Here is a 20,644-nt window from a genome sequence, read left to right on the forward strand (position 1 = left end):
ATATTACAGTCAGTCATTGTCAGTGATTTAGTTTGACAGTAAAATCGCAAAAATGGCAGCGGTTCAGACTCTTTCTTTGGTTGCGAAAAAGAAAATCACTTTATGCTCCGTTAGACGAAAAAATACCCAAAACGAACGTCGACATTTTACCCTAAAACATTTAAGCTAGCGAAACAATGTAGCGAAACGTTCTGAATAACAGTTGAGGTTTAGAAAATAACGTCGATGAAACCTTCTCGCAGTGCATGTAAAAGTTACACTGAACACATAATGTAACAGTTCTGAGGAAAAAAATCCTCACACGGAAGCTGTAACTCAAACACAGCTAACAGAACACGTTGGCTCCTTCAGGGGGGAAAGGAGAATTGAGGGGGAGTGTGAAGTTTAGGGAAGAGCCCTCTTTCCTTCAGCTGCTGACGCGGATGGGACTGTTTGTGCAACGACGCAACGGGCCATCGAAATCCAACTATGTTATCTGGGATTATAACCGTTTGGACTATTCTCGCGGTAGCACAATGTTACTTTTCGGAGGAAAATTATACCGACGAGTCAAAGATGCAGCCGCCCACGGTCGTTATAGTTGTAATCGCACGGAACGCCGCTCATTCTTTACCACATTACCTCGGAGCTCTCGAGAGATTAAACTATCCCAAACAGCGCATCTCTATCTGGTAGGCGACTTACTTCCCTGCAGTTTAATATGGTTGATTATATGTGTAGATGTCAAAAGGTCAATCTTATTTGCATTTCATCACCTCCCCTTGACTTTTGCAAACTTTTCCCTAAAAGCAGATCCCCTTCCCCCCAACTAATAACGTTCAGGAGGTGCTCTTTATTTATTCACTTACGTTTATTTTATTTCTAGCGCATACCTACTATTTAGAAAATAAACTAAGTAAAAAGAAAATAGTGCATGATTTAACGTTCAAAATAGCTTCAAGTAGCCTAGTTAATTTTGTGATTTATATAAACAAGAGAAGTTAGATGCTACATCACAAATGGGATAGTTTGACATGTTAGTTCATGTTCATTTGTATTACTCAGTATTTGGGTCAATGACAAATTAGAGTGTCCTAGATAAAGAAATGGGGGAAATATATTTACAAAATCTAGTTTAAAACACATTGGCCAGGTACATGTTGATTTCATACAGTTTAGAAAAACCTTTATACCATTATTAACTAAAGTTTAAATTGAATTACTTCAAAATGTCAAATGGTGTAACTATCAAGTATAAAGTTATACCATATTTTACCATATGTACACATCTTATTTTTAAGAAGTTAAGATATAAGATAAATATATGTTTAAAGATAAAAATTATATATTAAAATTAGTACCTATCATTATATTTTTTGACATTTTAAACCCTGAGGTAAATTTTCCTTAAAAAGGGCAAATTACCCATATATTAAAGGTGCACTGTGTCACATTTTTTCTGTAAAATATCCAAAAACCACTATGCCAGTGTTATATATTTTGTTCAATTGAGTACTTACAGTATCCCAAATGTTTCCAACTATTTGTAAATCGTGAGAAAATTATAATTTTTTACCAAGGAACCGGGATGTGAAAGGGAGTTGCCTGTCAATTGCGTCATATGCATACCCTCGGTTTTGCTAAACGCTTTACTCTTACTGCAGTGTGCAACAAGTGTCATAGGAGCCGCCAAGCGAACGCACAGAATAACGCCATAACTTCATTTTCAACACACTCAAATGTATCTAATATGATAAACAGCTGCGTGACCTCAAACTCATGATCGGAAAAGCGGAAATGGCGCCGGCGACTGTGGCATAATAAAAGTCCTGCTGCTCGCGAGGCGTGTGTTGCGTTCATCTTATTAACAATCGCTTCAGCGGCCTTGCTCAGCTACCACAACACTAGGTCCTGATCAGCTTCATACTACAGTAACATTAATAATCGCATCCATAAACATAATTTCTGCCCAAGTCCTATCCCGATTCTTTTCCACCGGCTGTGTGGTGAAGACCACATGTCTCACGATTCTGCACTCAAACGTGGCATCATCAAACTACGCCTTTGTTTTGAATAGGCGACCTATAGCGGATGGAAAAGTTACATAGTGCACCTTTAAGAGACTTATTGACCTTAGCATGCAGTCATAAAGGTGGTGAGGGTCCTTGCTATGATATAATTTCCTGTTTAATGTTTTTTATGTTTCTGCATGTCAGATGTACCACATGAATTTATTTCTCTTTTGACACCAAAAATGTCTTTAATTAACTGCCGTCTCGCTGTTTATTGTTTCCTGTAGGGCAGCAACAGACCACAACATTGACAACACAACAGCTATCCTGCGAGAATGGCTCACCGTCATGCAAACACAATATCACTATGTGGAGTGGAGACCTTTAGATAAACCCACGTGAGATGATCATCACACAACATGCACAAATGGCAGATATGCTGTCCTGATAAAACCCCAATTCTAAAATGCTTTTAGATTTTTGGAAGTTTAGGGACCACCAAGTTTTGATGGCTTGTTTTATCTGCACAGGGCCTATGCGGGTGAGCTGGGGCCCAAGCACTGGACTAACGGCCGCTATGAGTACGTTATGAAGCTCAAACAGGCAGCGCTGAACTTTGCCAAGAAACGCTGGGCGGACTACATTCTGGTATGACCCAGTTAAAGCATATACGCCTTGATTCAGTTCTTATTGGGGTCAGAAATTGTGCTATAATTTACTGGGATTATTTTTGCTTATATCTTGTTTGTTTGTTTATTTTATTTATAAAGCACTTCAAATACTTCTAAATTAACCAGTTGGATCAAACACTAATGCGAGTAGATGTAATTTTTAATGTCGCTTCAAAGAACCTAATGAGATGCTAGCCTTAGATGAAGGACTAAGTAATTCCAACGCTTCGGAGCTGCTACAGCCAATGCTCTGTCGCCACTCAATTTCAGTCTGGTGGTCATAGAAACTAAGGGCCCTATTTTAACGGTCTGAGTGCATGGTCTGAAGCACAGGTGCACTTAGGGCATGTCCGAATCCACTTTAGCTAGGAAAAAAATTATCATGTGCCAGACGGCACAGACGGCATGGTCGAAAAGGGTTATACCTAGTTTCTTAATGAGTCATGGGTGTGTTTTGGGCTTAACATGCAATAAACCAATCAGAGTCTCATCTCCCATTCCCTCTAAAAGCCAGTTGTGCTTGCACCATGGCGGATTCGCTATTTACATGGTGGATTTTACATGGTGGATTTTGAAAGACTGAACGCTTCTCCAGAGAAGAATCCTTTTATTTTTAATATTTAAAAATGCTTGTGTGCTGTTTCGTGTCCCTGTGTGTGTAATAAGTGTACGCGCGTTGTGCTCTTGCCTATAGGTGCATATTACTAACACGCCCTTCAAATAACACTGCACTATTGATTTTAGACCAGGATTTTGTTGGTCAATGTTTTCAGTTGCCTCAAAATAGCAACACGCCAACAATGCGCCTGAACACACCTCGTTTTCAGACCAGCACGCCCATGTGCAAACAGATTGGTGCAAGTTAATTTGCTATTTAAACAACGTGGCGCTGGACATAACAAAAACACTTACGTCACGTCTGACTTCGCATTGCACCGGGTGTACGATGCATTGCGTCCCATATCATCTGACTTTCTGACCTTAGCATCCTATGTGGTTTATGCACTTGAAGAAGAGGAACAAGCATAGATATTTTTTTCAAAATAACTAGAAGACTGGAATGGTTTAGCTTTGCTATTGATCTCAGATATAAAAAAATCTACAAATTATCGAACTGCACACCATGGGCCACATTTACTAAACAGGGCAAATTAGCATGAGAGCGCAGCTGATGAGAGTGGAAAGTTCTGTGTGTGATCAACTGACGACGCGCAAATTAAAGAACACAGACGCAGCCAGATCATTTCCATAATGACCAACGCAATCTACCAAGAGCTGCACAAATTAATGTCTGGTTTAAAACATGCTTTTATTTTGTAAATAATGCCGCATATACCAGTAAATTGACTAGCGCAAACCTTAGTAAATCACCTTGATTCATTTAAATACAATAGATAAATACTATAATGTAGATTTTGCGTCTGAAAGGGACACTCCTAAAAATGCATATGCAATAAGGTCAGCTGCAAAAATAACTTTTCAGAGCTAAAGTTTCACTGCGTGTCTTTAGCAAATTCTGACAGTAGTTTTTTAATGGCAAAAGAGTGTTTTCACTGGCACAAGCTGTTAGTAAATCTGGACCCAAGATTCTTTACCACCAATTTACAGAAGTGGGCCAAAATGTCCAGATCTGTGTAATTTGGGGTGTTAGAAGCTCCAAACCATACATGATTTCATTGGATTTAAACAAATTAAATAGTTAAGGGAGCATATATAACAAAAACAGGATTGGGCCAAGAATAGATCCTTGTGGAACCCCCTATACAATGGGAAAAATGTTGACCAAAAGGAAAAGAAAAAGACCTGATATAGAGAGGAACAAGGTAAACCATTCAAGTGCCATGCCCCGAATTCCCATCATCTTTTTAGGAGAGAGACAAGGATATCATAATCAATGGAGTCAAACGCTGCGCTGAGGTCTAATAAAAAAATCACAGACCTACTACTGTGTTTTGCTTTAAACCCAGACTGAAAAAGTATAGAATTGTCTATCTGTTTTCTGAGCTAATATCAGGACTATTAATGACATTCTTTGTGTTTATTTCCTCATCTGCAGTATTCAGACACAGACAACATCCTGACCAACCCAGACACCCTGCACCTCCTGATGGCTGAGAATAAGTCTGTTATTGCCCCCATGCTGGACTCACAGTCAGCTTACTCCAACTACTGGTGTGGCATCACTCCACAGGTACAGAACCATGCGTTTGCAGCTTGGAAGTGTCTATTAGTGTGTAAATGTGTATGTTCTTAAAATGCAAAGAGTGATAGCTAACATTTCATCTTGCTTCCACTGTTGCTGTATAATATTGAGCATTGGAGAAGTTACTTTGGAACTGTATTTTCAGAATGTTTAGACTACTGGTGATTTTAATTAGATAGACTAGAGTCAAGCTAATACGAAGTTGCTTACTGCATTGTGTGTGTGTGTGTGTGTGTGTGTGTGTGTGTGTGTGTGTGTGTGTGTGTGTGTGTGTGTGTGTGTGTGTGTGTGTGTGTACATGAATGAATCATGTGACGCTGAAGACTGGAGTAATGATGCTGACAATTTTTAAATAGAACACACTTCTCTTAAATTGTAATAATATTTCACAATATTACTGTTTTACTGTGTGTTTGTGTCAAATAAATGCAGCCTTGGTTAGCATAAGAGACTTTTAAAAACCTTTTCTTATCTTACAGACCCCAAACTTTTCAGCAGTAGTAAATATATATATTATTTTACTAATAATAATAATAATAATTTTCGTTTTGCCATCATTTAAATGATTTAACTAAATATTATTGCAACAAAAAGACATAAAATGTTGCATTGGAACCACTTTTTGTTAATTTACGTGAACTGTCCAGACAAACTCAATGCTACATATTAGAGAGCAAATATTGATAATAATAAAGCTATGTGTGCAAACAATGTGACAAAACAAGTCTACAGTTTAAGTGAGTGTTTTTGGAGAAATACAACATCACTTTTGAGGGCAATTTTTCATTGTGAGTCTGTTTAGGTGTTGTTTGCTCAAACACTTTGTTTTTTGACTATGTGGTTCAGTTTTTTCTCTGTTTCAGGGCTATTATCGTCGTACCGCTGAGTACTTCCCCACAAAGCAACGTCAAAGGCTGGGCTGCTACCCTGTCCCGATGGTCCACTCCACAATCCTGCTGGACCTGCGCAAACAGGGTACCAAAAGTGTGTCCTTTCACCCCCCTCACAAAGACTACTCCTGGCCCTTCGACGACATCATCGTTTTTGCTTTCTCCTGCAGAATATCGGGTATGGTGCCCCCTTCTGGATGACTCCAACGTATCTCATTTACCTTATGCAATATGATGAGTTTAAGATTTGGATTTAGTTTGGTGGGAATGAGGGAAACAATTATTCTCTGTGTCCAGCTGGCTGTAACATTTTGTAGAATTGACAGTCAAATAGCATTGGAAAGAGCTGACTTAGTGAATAAAATGTATGGCAATATTTATTTATCTTATATAATTCATTTTTTTCAACCAGAGGTTCAGATGTATCTGTGCAACAAGGAGCGTTATGGGTATCTGAACGTACCTGCAAAGCCTCATCAGACTGTAGAGGATGATCGAATCAACTTTGTCCACCTTTACCTGGAATCTTTGAGTGAGTGACACTGACATTTATATATTTTTTATAAATTATATTATCAGTAGAACACTTTTGCGATAATTTGAAAACGTACATTAATTTCAGAATGTTGTAGTAGTCGGCATGTCCTCCTTTTTGCTTTAATGATAACAGCACTTAAAGGGTTAGTTCACCCAAAAATGAAAATTCTGTCATTAATTACTTACCCTCATGTCGTTCGACACCCGTAAGACCTCCGTTCATCTTCGGAACACAAATGAAGATATTTAAGTTGAAATCCGATGGCTCAGAAAGGCCTCCATTGGCACAATGCACTGTACACTCTCTAGACCCATAAAAGGTACTAAAGACGTCTTTACAAAGTCCATCTCACTACAGTGGTTCTACAATAACTTTATGAAGCGATGAGAATAGTCTTCAAAACTGATTTCAAAACAATGCATCATGAAGCTTCGAAGCATTATGAATCAGTGAGTCGATTCAGCAGTTTGGATCGCCAAAGTCACATATTTCAGCAGTTTGGCGGTTTGACACGCGATCCGAATGAAGATCATGATTCGACTCGCTGATTCATAACGCTTCAAAGCTTCATGATGCATTGTTTTGAAATCGTCATCACTATATAAGTCGTTATTTAGGTTTTTTTGGGCTCAAAAACTATTCTCGTCGCTTCATAAAGTTATTGTAGAACCACTGTAGTGAGATGGACTTTGTAACGACGTCTTTAGTACCTTTTATGGGTCTTGAGAGTGTACAGTGCATTGTGCCAATGGAGGCCTTTCTGAGCCATCGGATTTCAACTAAAATATCTTCATTTGTGTTCCGAAGATGAACGGAGGTCTTACAGATGTCGAACGACATGAGGGTAAGTAATTAATGACAGAATTTTCATTTTTGGGTGAACTAACCCTTTAAGCTAGTATATATTTCCCAAGCGCCAACCTCCTGCAGTCTCTCTCTTGAAGCCAACACAGAAGTGACTTAAACTGCTATTCATCGACTGGCCGCTACACACAGGATCCAAAAGGGAGTCAAATCTGTATCTCCCCCATGTTAAAATGCCCTACTTTACAGCAAAAAAAAAAAATGTTACAGTCTGGTACAAAAAGTGGTTTTGGTCTATATAGATAATTTTGCCCTTCATGACAACTGTGAGGGGGATGAATGTTTTTATAACTTATCTGTTTAAATTATATTAAGCCTTAAAGTTCTGCATAATTAATTAAGGGCGTGGCCACTTGAGTGACAGGTTTATTGCCACTATGGTCGAGCTAGACGGGTGTGGTTTCAGCAACCAGGCACCTCAGCTCCACCCACGTCCCGCCTCTTTGCCCATTTTCAGTTATCCGGGAGCAGTGCTTGAAGGTTGCTTGAGTGTACTTGAGAGTAAACTTTCTTGAATAGGTTTCTAAACACACTAAGTACACTTTTAAAAAGTGCACTTTTTAATAATGTCAAATTAAAAGTACATTATAATCATTATATTTTAAAGGAACACTCCACTTTTTTGAAAGTAGGCTCATTTTACAAGTCCCCTAGAGTTAAATAGTTGAGTTTTACCGTTTTTGAATACATTCAGCCGATCTTTGTATCTGGCGGTACTGCCGCGAAGATCCCCGACTATTACTCAGGAATGAGAAAGTAGTTCCTAGCCATAAAGGTGTAGAAAATCGCAACTTTTAATTTTCAGTTGGTCTTAGCACACAATGTAACTGTAGAAGAGTCAAGTTTTAAATAGGAAAAATATTGCAAGTGTCTTTGGTAATTTTTTGAATGAGATGCTAATGGACTTATCAGAATCAATGGTGTATGCTAAGCTATGCTAAAAGTGCTACCGCCAGATACAAAGATCGGCTGAATGGATTCAAAAACGGTAAAACTCAAGTATTTAACTCTAGGGGACTTGTAAAATGAGCCTATTTTCAAAAAAAGTGGAGTGTTCCTTTAATAATCTTTTGTCATGATTTATGATTTTTTGTTTTGACATACATTTAACATACCAAAACCCCAGTAAAGTACATTTTAACTGTAGAGTGTTATTTGATTACATTTTAAATTGTAACTTAATTCACATGTGTAATTACAAATTTATTTAAATACATAACATACAAGTTTAAATATAAATGTTATTATTAAGTATATTTTAGTTTATAATAAACACATATTTCCAAGACAATAGAAATTCAAGTCACACTTTAGTCCAGTTCTCACTATTAACTAACTATTAACTAAGACCTTTACCTCAATAAACTCCTAATTACTGCTTATTAATAGTTAGTAAGGTAGTTGTTAAGTTTAGGTATTGGGTAGGGATGTAGAATATGGCCATGCAGAATAAGGCATTAATATGTGCTTTATAAGTGCTAATAAACAGCCCAATATCTTGTGAATAAGCAACCAGTTAATAGTGAGAATTAGACCCTAAAGTGTTAACAAAATAACATATATTTAACTCTAAAGCAGAGCTAATTGCATTTAATATAAATGTAAACTATAAAACATTTTAATTTAATTATAATTAACATTAAATTAAGTGTCTGAAAGCATTACATTCAATTCACTATAAAATCAGGGTAGGGAAAATGCCTTTTATTTATAAATTATGACAAATCATAAAAATAAAAATCATACTAACATTATAAGTAAACCACAGGACACATTATAGAACAATAAAACCATGCAGTTTATGACCCCTTTAACCGGCAAGTTGGAGTTGGAGATATAAAGTAACATTACAAGAAATTTTTTGCAATTGTGAGATAAAAAGTCACAATATTTAAAGTAAATTATGAGAAATAAAGTCAAAAGAACCCTTTTTACTTACTCTGAGGTAGAAACTTGACTCTGAGGCTTTCATAGCTATGACTTCTACAAAAATTAATGATCATGTAATAAAATAAGAATGCTCCAAAGAACATCTTTGACATGATTTTCAATGTTGTTTCAGACTTTTGGACCCCACTGTATGCGATTGTACTAAGCTTCTGCTAATTAGCGATTAGCTCCTTAATCGAACAGAATTATTGTCTCGGATTTGAGTCTTAATTGAGGTAATTTCTCCCACAGTCCATGGGCCGCCCATGTACGTCTCTCGCTATGTCCACGTTCCTCCCAAACAGTCAGATCTCATGGGTTTTGATGAGGTAAAGTGCATAATCTGTTTGGTTTTTTTTACCATTTTTGTGAGCTACAGCAATCACTACATTTGGTGGGACATTTTGCATTTGTGTGTTTTCCTCAGATCTACTTGGTAAACCTGCGCAGACGTCAAGACCGCAGGGATAGGATGTTATGGTCGTTGTATGAGCTGGAGATTGATGCTAAAATTGTGGATGCCATAGATGGAGCGTAAGTATAGATAAACGCACAATAGACATTAGAGCTGCACTATTCTGGATAAATTGAGAATCGTGACTTTTTTGTTTAAGTTAGAGATCACGATTCTGTGAATCAATGTTTGAATGAATGATTAAATGACTCATGGGTTTGGGTACCCTCGGAGCCCTCCCGCCGGACAGCATTCCAAATACGCATACTTTTTACGCTATTATATGTTATTGCTAACTCATGAAACAGTCACTTGTCGCCGTCTACTGGTGTAATTAATATAGTCTTTATTTGAAGCGTCAAGTTTCTTTCAAAAGGTAATTTACTCAATTTGAATTGCTACAATAGACGTTAGTGTTCATATCCGAATTATAAACTTTTATCCCAGTACTTTTGTGATATTCTAAATTATTGTATTGTAATTATTGTAATAATGATACCGTGGTTGAAAAGACAAATCATTGACATTTAGGAATGAGTTTGTGTCTTTTTTACGATTAATCATGCAGCTGTAATAGACATTTACTGTTATTGGAATCTTCATGCTTTCTATTTTATATCTACAGATGATGATAAGGGCAATAATTTTGTGTTTTCAATTGTGGATGCAGCGCTTTGAACAGCAGCGACATTAAGATTCTAGGTGTCGATCTCTTACCTGGTTACTATGACCCTTTCTCTGGCCGCACGCTGACCAAGGGAGAGGTGGGCTGCTTCCTGAGCCACTACTACATCTGGAAAGAGGTCAGTGGCCCCAAAAACTATTTAAATAAATGCCATTTGGTTTGGTATTTTATCTAAAGCTATGACATTCAGAGAGAGGTGTAAAGAGTAGGCTACCTGAAAACCATTCTTAAAAGTACAGATAACTTACAGCGAAATTGACATTACAAGTAACCAATTCTAATACGTCTTGAGTATAAAGGCCTGTTCACACCGGGACGATTTTCGCGCGCGTTTATCGCCGACGTTTAACGCCTCGTGACTAAACAAAGGGCGCCAATGCGAGTATGCACACCGACGCGCAAAACGGCAGGCGTAAAAGCGTAATTTTTTAAAAAACGCCTCGGGTTAGTGTTTTTATTTTGACGCGCCGCGTTAAAAACTGGCTGACCAATGAGATCGCCGCTTTTGTTCACGTGCCTGGAGCTGCTGAAGTGACAGTAAAACACGACTTGGTGGCGCTCAAGCACAAAACGGTCTTGCCGAGCACACATTGATACGACAAAGAAGTATTAAGTAGACAAAGAAGAAGATGAGCTGCTAATGTTGCTTGCCAGTTAGCAAAAAGTGTGTGTGAATGGTTTTGGCCATAGACATAATATGTCTATGGTTTTGGCAAGCACGTAAATACTGTTTCTCTTCTTATGCTGTGTGACAAGCGAGTGTCGGAAGCGTAAAGTGCCTTAGCACCACCTTGTGTACCGGGAGCGCATCTACTGAAATTGCATGTTCATTCGGTGCATCAGCAGTGAAAATCGCTTGGGTGTGAAGTTTGAACACTCAAGACGCGCTGAAAAACGTCACGAAAAACGCTGGCGATCAGCGCGCGCGATATTCGTATAGCTTTATAATGGCAGTGAATGGGACCCCAAAAGTTGAAGCCCAAAAAAGTGCATCCATCCCTTTATAAAAGTAATCCACACAGCTCCGGGGGGTTTATGAAGGCCTTCTGAAGTGAATCGATGGGTTTGTGTAAGAAAAATATCACGTTATCACACGTTATAAAGTAAAATATCTAGCTTTATCATTATACTTGGAATAGCCAGGACATTTTTTAATATATCTCCAATTGTATTTGTCTGAAAGAAGAATGTCATATACACCTAGGATGGCTTGAGAGTGAGTAAATCAAGGGGTAATTTAAATTTTTGGGTGAACTATCCCTTTAAGTATTTTACTCGTACTGAATGTAGGCTTAAAGATGCACTAGTCCTCAACACATATGAGACATGCCAGTGAAAAACAAGTTGATTTGTGAGGAGAGCAATCAGATGTTTATTTGCTAAAATCAAAATAAAACCAAACACCTCAAAATTGCAATAAATCAAGGTTGACACTCTTAAATGTCTGTAAACTAGAGGTCAACTGATAGTGGATTTTACCGATACCGATAACTAGGTTGGACAGTACTTGCCGATAACTGATTAATGACCGATAGTTTTTAAATGGATACTGGATTAAAAAAACATAAGCAAAACAGTGCTGAACTTTATAACAAAAAATATAAAAACAGTACTGATCCATGAAAGTGTGCTAAATTAAAAACGTATAAATATGAATATTAAAATTCTTCAGAATTTTTTTTTAACATTAAAATATTACAGGTCAAATGTTTTTCTTTACCTATAACCTAGAAACATGCATGTAGATTTAATAGGTAACACTATGCAAGTCTCTATGCAACATGGATGTATTAGCTTACATGAACTATATGCATTATGCATACATTTTTACAGCATGTATTAATATGAGCAATACAATTGTACCTTGATCATTCATGTTAGTTCATATTGCATTAACCAAGGTTAACAGATACAAATTCAAACTCAAATTAATGTTGAAATGAACCGTACAGTAAATGTACTGTAAAAACAGTAATATTGTGAAATAGTGTTACAATGCAAGTGAATATATTTTAAAATGTAATTTATTCCTGTGATCAAAGCTGAATTTTCAGCATCATTCTTCCAGTCTTCAGTGTCACATGATCCTTCAGAAATCATTCTAATATGATGATTTTATGCTCAAGAAAAATGTATGTTGAAACTGTTTTTTTCAGGATTTGTTGATGAATAGACAGTTAAAAAGAACAGCATTTATTTGAAATATAAATATTTTTAACAACATCAATGTATTTACTGTTACTTTTGATCAATTTAATGCATCTTTGCTGAATAAATGTATTAATTTCTTTTCTTTTTAAAAAAAAATCTTACTGACCCCAAACCTTAAAGGTCCTGTTCTTCGTGATCCCATTTTTCAAACTTTAGTTAGTGTGTAATGTTGCTGTTAGAGCATTTATAATACCTGTAAAATTATAAAGCTCAAAGTTTAATGCCAAGCGAGATATTTTATTTAACAGAAGTTCCCTTTCAAAGCCTACAGCGAACGGCCGGTTAGGACTACATCCTGGTATTTCCTGCTTTAATTACGTCAGTAGAGCAGTATGTCGACTAACCTCCGCCCACAAGAACACGCGAAAAAGGGGGCGTGGTCTTGTTGCTCCCGCGTGGAGAATAGGAAGTGTTGCGTTCGGTTGCGTTCGTATAGTTTGTTTGTTGCCATGTCGTCGAGACGCTGTTATTTTCATCCCGGAGTCAAGTCACCTTTGTTTGGCTTTCCCAGGGACGCTGTACTTAGAGATCATTGAGCGCATGCATCCCCGTTATGGTAAGAGGCGTGACCTTTCCGGTAACGTGCGCTCTGCGTACGCTATGCTTCTGTCGAATCACAACACGGGAAGCGCTGGCACAATCAGAACTCGTTACGTGTTTCTGAAGGAGGGACTTCATAGAACAGGGAAATCTTTCAAGCCGTTTTGAGGACAGTGAAAACAGCAGTATACAGATAAGTAAATTGTGTGAAAAATACTGTGTTTTTTTACACGCGAAACATGAACACATGTTATATTGCACACTGTAAACACAATTAAAGCTTCAAAAAAACACGAAAAACGGGACCTTTAATATAAAATAAGCTGTGTTTTTTAGTATGTCAAAATGATTTATTTGTGTATTGCTCATAGATTGTAGACATGCAGCTAGACAAGGCGCTGATCTTTGAGGATGACGTGCGTTTCCAAGCCAACTTTAAACGCCGTCTGATGCGGCTGATGGAGGAGGTGAACCAGGCGGAGCTGGACTGGGACATCATGTGAGTGACACCTGTCTGTCACACAGTTGTCGTGGAGACTTGAGCAAACCAGAATCAGAATATTGCTTTTGTTGCAGTTATAAGGAAAACTTAAATTCAGCTTTGTCACTTTTTTACGTTTTACAGTTGTTGTTTTTACACTTTTGTTTTTATGATTGTATAGCATAAGCTTGTCATATCTATGTAAACATTTTAAAATTCTTATTTAAAGTGCCCCTATTATGGTTTTTCAGATATTAGCTTTTATGTAGTGTTTAATACAGCTGTTTGTGAATGTAAAAGGTCTACAAAGTTGCAAAGATCAGTTATTGTCTCCCAAAAGAAAGAACTGATTCAAAACTGTCTGAAAAAGAGTTTGGTTTGTGTTGTCGACATGTCGAGACATTTTGCACTGCGAAAACAAATCCACTTTGCGTTACTGTTCATATCACTGTGTATACAAGCTCTGATAAAGCTTCCGGAGCTGAAATTCAGATATGGTTATGGATATTTTGTTTCCAACACGTTGACCAATCACAACAGACTGGGCTGTCTGACCGATCAGAGCAGAGTAGACCAATCACAACAGACTGGGTCTTCTAACCAATCAGAGCAGAGTAGACCAATCACATCAGACTGGGTCATCTGACCAATCAGAGCATAGTAGACCAGTCACAACAGATTGAGATCTGACCAATCAGAGCAAAGTAGACCAAACACAACAGACTGGGTCTTCTAACCAATCAGAGCAGAGTAGACCAATCACAACAGACTGGGTCATCTGACCAATCAGAGCATAGTAGACCAATCACAACAGACTGGGTCATCTGACCAATCAGAGCATAGTAGACCAGTCACAACAGATTGAGATCTGACCAATCAGAGCAGAGTAGACCAAACACAATAGACTGGGTCATCTGGCCAATCAGAGCAGAGTAGACCAGTCACAACAGATTGGGTCATCTGGCCAATCAGAGCAGAGTAGACCAGTCACAACAGACTGGGTCTTCTGACCAATCAGAGCATAGTAGATCAATCACAACATACTGGGTCATCTGACCAATCAGAGCATAGTAGACCAGTCACAACAGATTGAGATCTGACCAATCAGAGCAGAGTAGACCACTCACAACAGATTGAGATCTGACCAATCAGAGCAGAGTACACCAAACACAACAGACTGGGCCATCTGGCCAATCAGAACAGAGTAGACCAGTCACAACAGACTGGGTCATCTGACCAATCAGAGCAGAGTAGACCAGTCACAACAGACTGGGTCATCTGACCAATCAGAGCAGAGTAGACCAATCACAACAGACTGGGTCATCTGACCAATCAGAGCATAGTAGACCAGTCACAACAGATTTAGATCTGACCAATCAGAGCAGAGTAGACTAATCACAACAGACTGGGCCATCTGACCAATCAGAGCATTGTAGACCAGTCACAACAGATTGAGATCTGACCAATCAAAGCAGAGTAGACCAATCACAACAGACTGTGTCATCTGACCAATTAGAGTATAGTAGACCAGTCACAACAGATTGAGATCTGACCAATCAGAGCAGAGTAGACCAATCACAACAGACTGGGTCATCTGACCAATCAGAGCATAGTAGACCAGTCACAATAGACTGGGTCATCTGACCATTCAGAGTATAGTAGACCAGTCACAACAGATTGAGATCTGACCAATCAGAGCAGAGTAGACCAGTCACAACAGATTTAGATCTAACCAATCAGAGCAGAGAAGGCTCTCAAACAGAAGAGGTTTAGAGAGGCCGAATCCTTGATCAAACCGTTTAGACACTGTGAAAAAAATAGGTGATGTTGCATGTATGTATGATGTTTATTATGAGAAAATTATTATTTTTTTTTACCTTGTATGCATGTAAATCTGTTGTAGGAGAACTCCTAAACAAAATTGGGAACCTTTAAAATAGCATAATTAGGGCACTTTAAAATACATGGTCGATCCAACTGCACAACTCATGACAGATGATATAGCGCCCCCATCAGGTGGCTTTACTGTTGTGGGATCTGTTGCAGATACCTGGGCAGGAAGAAGGTGAACCCTGGAGAGGAAGTTGCAGTGGAGAACGTGAAGAATCTAGTGTACGCCGATTACTCCTACTGGACGCTGTCTTACGCCATCTCTCTCCAGGGAGCTCAGAAGCTCCTTAACGCCGAACCGATATCTAAGATGCTCCCTGTGGATGAGTTTCTACCCATCATGTATGACAAGCACCCAAAGTGAGTATGACATTCAAGTCTCCAGAGAATCTGACTAAACATACTTTGTGGGGTTTGTTGCAAAAACCTTATAAGAGTGATGTTTCTAATTTTAGTTGACAAAGTTTGCTTTCTCACCATAAAGGCATATGCATACTTGGATTTTCTCCTTGATTATATGTTAAACACGTCTAGTTTATAATGAAATGTTAGTATTCTAGGTAAGTTACATTCCAGAAATATAAGAGAACATCATATTTGTGCAAAGCAGGACTGACTGAAGTTGCTCACCACAAATGTGTGCTTTGATTTGGAGAGTTATATTCTAAAAACTCTTCACATATTTTCTTTACTATGTAATTGTACAAGTCATTTGAGTTTTATGGACGGAGTGTCGAGACTTGAAACTCCGATCTTGAGCTGGCAATAGCTTTGATTCCGCAGTGTGACCTGTTGTTTGTGTGCTGTGGATTGGCATGATGCCATTCCTTTTCCTTGTCCGTTTCCTCTACATCTCTGACTCTTACTCATTTTGCTTGGCACGTCCCGCCTGAAGCTCCTCATCCCCACAGAGGCAGTTAAGAGCAGCATTCTCCTCATGTTTTTCAATCTTTCCATTGATCCGCGGCTCTCCCGGCAGAAACCGGCGTGCTGCTACTGCCCCGCTGACGGCTAACCCTTTAAACACCCTGCCCTTAGTTCCCCGTTCCGCATTCCAGCAAAATTAGTAGCTACTTTAGCCAGCATTTGCCGGTTCGCTCTCCTTCCAGATCTGACAAAGCCACGGAGGGTCTGCCAGCTGGCCCAGGACATGCGGTTTATCCTCAGTACATTAAGTACCTATACAGGCTTTTGCTGAAAGTAACTGATACTTTATTCATTTATTGGGGTAAAGTCAAGCAGCACAAGCCCTAAAGTGATTCGCTATCTGATTCTGGATCCAAAAGAGACATTAAATAGATAAGCTGTGACCTCTTTCCTTTGAAAGGTTGTAAAGCATCTAAACGTAAACTAGTACTTTTTTAAAATAGGAATTTATACATATACACAGTCCAGTCGATCCCAATTATATTATATTATATTATATCATATTTAGTGCTGTCAAATCGATAAATCGCATCCAAAATAAGTTTGTGTTTACATAATATGTGTGTGCTGTGTATAATTATTATGTATATTTGAATACATACACATACATGTATATATTTAAGACATATTTGCATGTATATACTGTGTATATATATACATATATTTATATAATTTATAGTATATATAAAAAATTATATTTTATATATAAATATATATATATATATATATTAGGGCTGTCAAAAGATTAATCGATTAAAAGATTAATACACACACAATACATGTTAAAAGATTAATACACACACAAGCATGTATATATTTAAGAAAAAAATATAATTTTTATATATAAAACATTTATATTTATATATATTATAGATTATATAAATGTATATACAGTATATACATGCAAATATTTCTTAAATATATACATGAATGTGTGTGTATTTATATATAAATAATAATTAACAGAGTACACACACATATATTATGTAAACACAAACTTTTATTTTGGATGCGAAAATATAAATATGCACAGCCTAATATATATATATATATATATATATATATATATATATATATATATATATATATATATATATATATATATATATATATATATATATATATATATATATATATATATATATATATATATATATATATATATATATATATATATATATATATATTTGTCTTAAATATATACATGTATGTGTGTGTATTTATATACATAATTATACACAGTACACACACATATTAATCGTGATTAATCGATTTGACAGCACTAATTATATTGTATTATATCTTTTGCTCATACTTAGGGTTAGGAATAAAATATTGAAGAATATTTAGATTTATAAAAAATGTATGTATGTATATATATATATATATATATATATATATATATATATATATATATATATATATATATATATATATATATATATATATATATATATATATATATATATATATATATATATATATATATATATATATATATATATATATATATATATATATATAATTATTATTATTATTATTAAATATTAATGCTATTATTACTACCTGTTGTTCCTGGTGAATATTATATTAATTCTATTATATATTTCTGTTGCTCATACGTAAGGTAAGCATCTATATATTGATGAATATTTAGATGTATAAATATTATTATTTAATATATATTATGTTATTAAATGTTAATACTATTATTACTACCTGTTTTGCCTTGTGAATATTATATTATTTGATATGATATTACACTTCAAGTTAGGGATTTTTTTTATATATATAAAATTTCAGAGAATAAAAGGACAAAGCAAAAATGGATAAAGTCTACTCTAACTGTTTCATTTCTAAATGTTTCTCTCCTTTCTTGCCGTACATACTTTCTAGAATTGTATATACTTTGTATCTTTAGTGAGTTTTTCTCACTATAGTCCCCTTTATCTTGCTCACTAGGGTTGTAAGGCAGTATTCTTAACGCAGTACGTATGCTGCACATACTTTTATTGTGAAAGTTGCTTATACAAATATTTTTTAATTGAAAATGTTCTTCTTCAGGTTTATAAATCCAACATTAATAGCCAATTTAAGTTGGGAAACAATGTTGTATTTATAATGCCATACTTACTATTTATCTAACGGTTTAAATGTTTTTTCTTACATAAAAATAGATGTATTTTAGGAAGGTTCATCATAAAGGTTCATCATATTTGGGGGTCCTTGGCATCATAAAGTTTGAAAACCCCTGGCTTATAACATCACATGAAAATATTATTGACCTAATTTATAGAGCCTGTAATCATAACGAAGAGTTCAGCTAATGAAAACCATTTTATTTGGCTGTTTTTCCCTTCTCAATAGTGAAGACTACAAATCCCATTTTCCCAATCGGAATCTGATGGCGTACTCCACACACCCTCTTCTGGTGCAGCCCTGCCATTACGCCGGGGACCCGGAGTGGGTGAGCGACACCGAGACGTCCACACTCTGGGATGATGACAACGTGCGCACGGACTGGAGGGGGTCGCATAAAACTCTGAAGGGTTCTCAGCCACCGGCCGGGCTGCAGAGCGCCACCTACAAGGACGAGTTGTGAAGTACCTGTCCCAAAGCCACATAAATGGGCTTTTTGAAGAGTGGAGGGGTTAGAATGAGTGAGCAGCTCTTTATAAGGACAAATGTCACTCTTCATGGAGACCTCAAAACTGGAAGAGACGAGCAAGACCTGGGACCAATCATTAGGAGGAGACTTTTTTCTTTTTTTTATCAGTATTTTTCTTGTTTTCCAGTATAAATGTCTAAATATCTCTAACAAGATACATTTTCTTAAGTAAAAGAAAACAGATATTAAATTGCAAGATATTAAGACATGTTTTCAGATGATATATCTTGAATGAAATTTATTGGCATTTCTTTCTTGTTTTAAGCTGTGAGGTTTACAGCAAAACAAGCAACACACAAACAAGCAAAACACAATTTCCCAATGAGAAAAATAACATTTTATATAGAAAATAGAGTTTTAATGGAATACAAGAACCTGTAAATGGAATAGGGTACAATGACTCTTATATATGACCATAATTCAAGAGGAAATATGTTATGAATTTGAGGAGAGGGCTTTTGTCTATTTCTAAATTAAGCTAATGTTGCATTGTTATTAGGTTATTTTTCTCTATTAACTATATAAAAATAGAATATGGAAGTGGTGCATTAGAATTTTTATTACTGGATTTTATCCAACTCTCGTGGGACTATCATGCTCAGACAATCGAACAAACAGAGCTTAGTGTATATTTGGAATGATCCGTGTGGTGAATTTCTTTTTCTATTGGTGCATTTTCGCTGTTCATGCTGAATTTCTCTGATCCCATCATTATCATTTGTTCTTATTTATTTCTCTTCCCCGTCTTACTCCCTTCTCTAACCCTCCAAAGTGGACAGCAGGACCAAATGAAAGGACATTAGTGTGCATGGCTGGTCTGTTAAATTGAGTTGTTTTTTAAATAAAAATGTTTTTGAAAAATGACCATATTGGATGTCAGTCACATTGGTTTTTTTAAGGAACAGTATCTGATATTTACCGACATTTATTTGAAGGTATGTTTTTTTTTTTTAGCCATGTAAGAGATTTTTTTTCCTTCAATCTACTTCACATATTAAAGGCCTATTAAATGGACCAATAGAAATAAATAATGTATGGCAAATATGGCTGTTATTTATAAAAGTTAAATCAATTGTCTCTGAGTACTAGTAGTGCATACTAGTTAAGCCTAGAATAAAATATTAAGGAGTTATCTAATAAGCTTTACACATATTAAGGAGTTATCTAATAAACTTTACACATTCTGGGAGGTGACTTCCATAGTATTTTTTTCCCATAGTAAGTCGGTGGTTACCGTCAAGTGGTTATGTTTAACAGAAGAAAGAAACTCGTACAGGTTTGGAACAACATACGGGTGAGTAAAGGATGACCATTTTCATTTTGGGGTGAACTATCCCTTTAAGACTTCTTGAAACTCGAGCAGGGCGACTGCTCGACCTCTATCGCCATCTTTTGGTTAGAGTACAAAAGCACAACAAAGACAATTGGTAGTTTTGAAAGATAAAGAATTGTTGTTTTCCTTTAAAATGTTTCCTTTTAAACGTATTATTATTCACAAAAAGATTTTAGATGTAGGCTATATAGTATTTAAAAGAAAAACAGATAGATAAATAAAATACACATCCTGAAATACAAAAAAAAAGTATTTTATTTCAGTTGTCAAGTCAACATTTCTCATTTTTGTTTAGTATTAGTTGAAGTCCTAAAATAACTCAAACTACATAAGCTAAAAACTATATAGACATAAAAAAACAATAAAAAT

At 36.3% G+C, this 20,644-nt stretch overlaps 1 protein-coding gene across 1 annotated transcript; it reads left to right on the forward strand.

Moving 5' to 3' along the window:
- Nucleotides 1-299: 299 nt before the first annotated feature.
- On the forward strand, nt 300-19,980 carry cercam (cerebral endothelial cell adhesion molecule). Its single transcript, XM_079804529.1, has 12 exons — nt 300-671; nt 2,279-2,389; nt 2,522-2,639; nt 4,719-4,853; nt 5,729-5,933; nt 6,168-6,287; nt 9,339-9,415; nt 9,514-9,620; nt 10,211-10,343; nt 13,348-13,475; nt 15,504-15,707; nt 18,642-19,980. Exons 1-12 carry the CDS (start codon nt 469-471, stop codon nt 18,874-18,876), a joined length of 1,776 nt encoding a protein of 591 aa, XP_079660655.1. The 5' UTR covers nt 300-468; the 3' UTR covers nt 18,877-19,980.
- Nucleotides 19,981-20,644: the final 664 nt, after the last annotated feature.

This window comes from Gobio gobio (genome assembly GCF_949357685.1).
Source record: "Gobio gobio genome assembly, chromosome: 22".
NCBI classification, from domain to species: Eukaryota; Metazoa; Chordata; class Actinopteri; order Cypriniformes; family Gobionidae; genus Gobio; species Gobio gobio.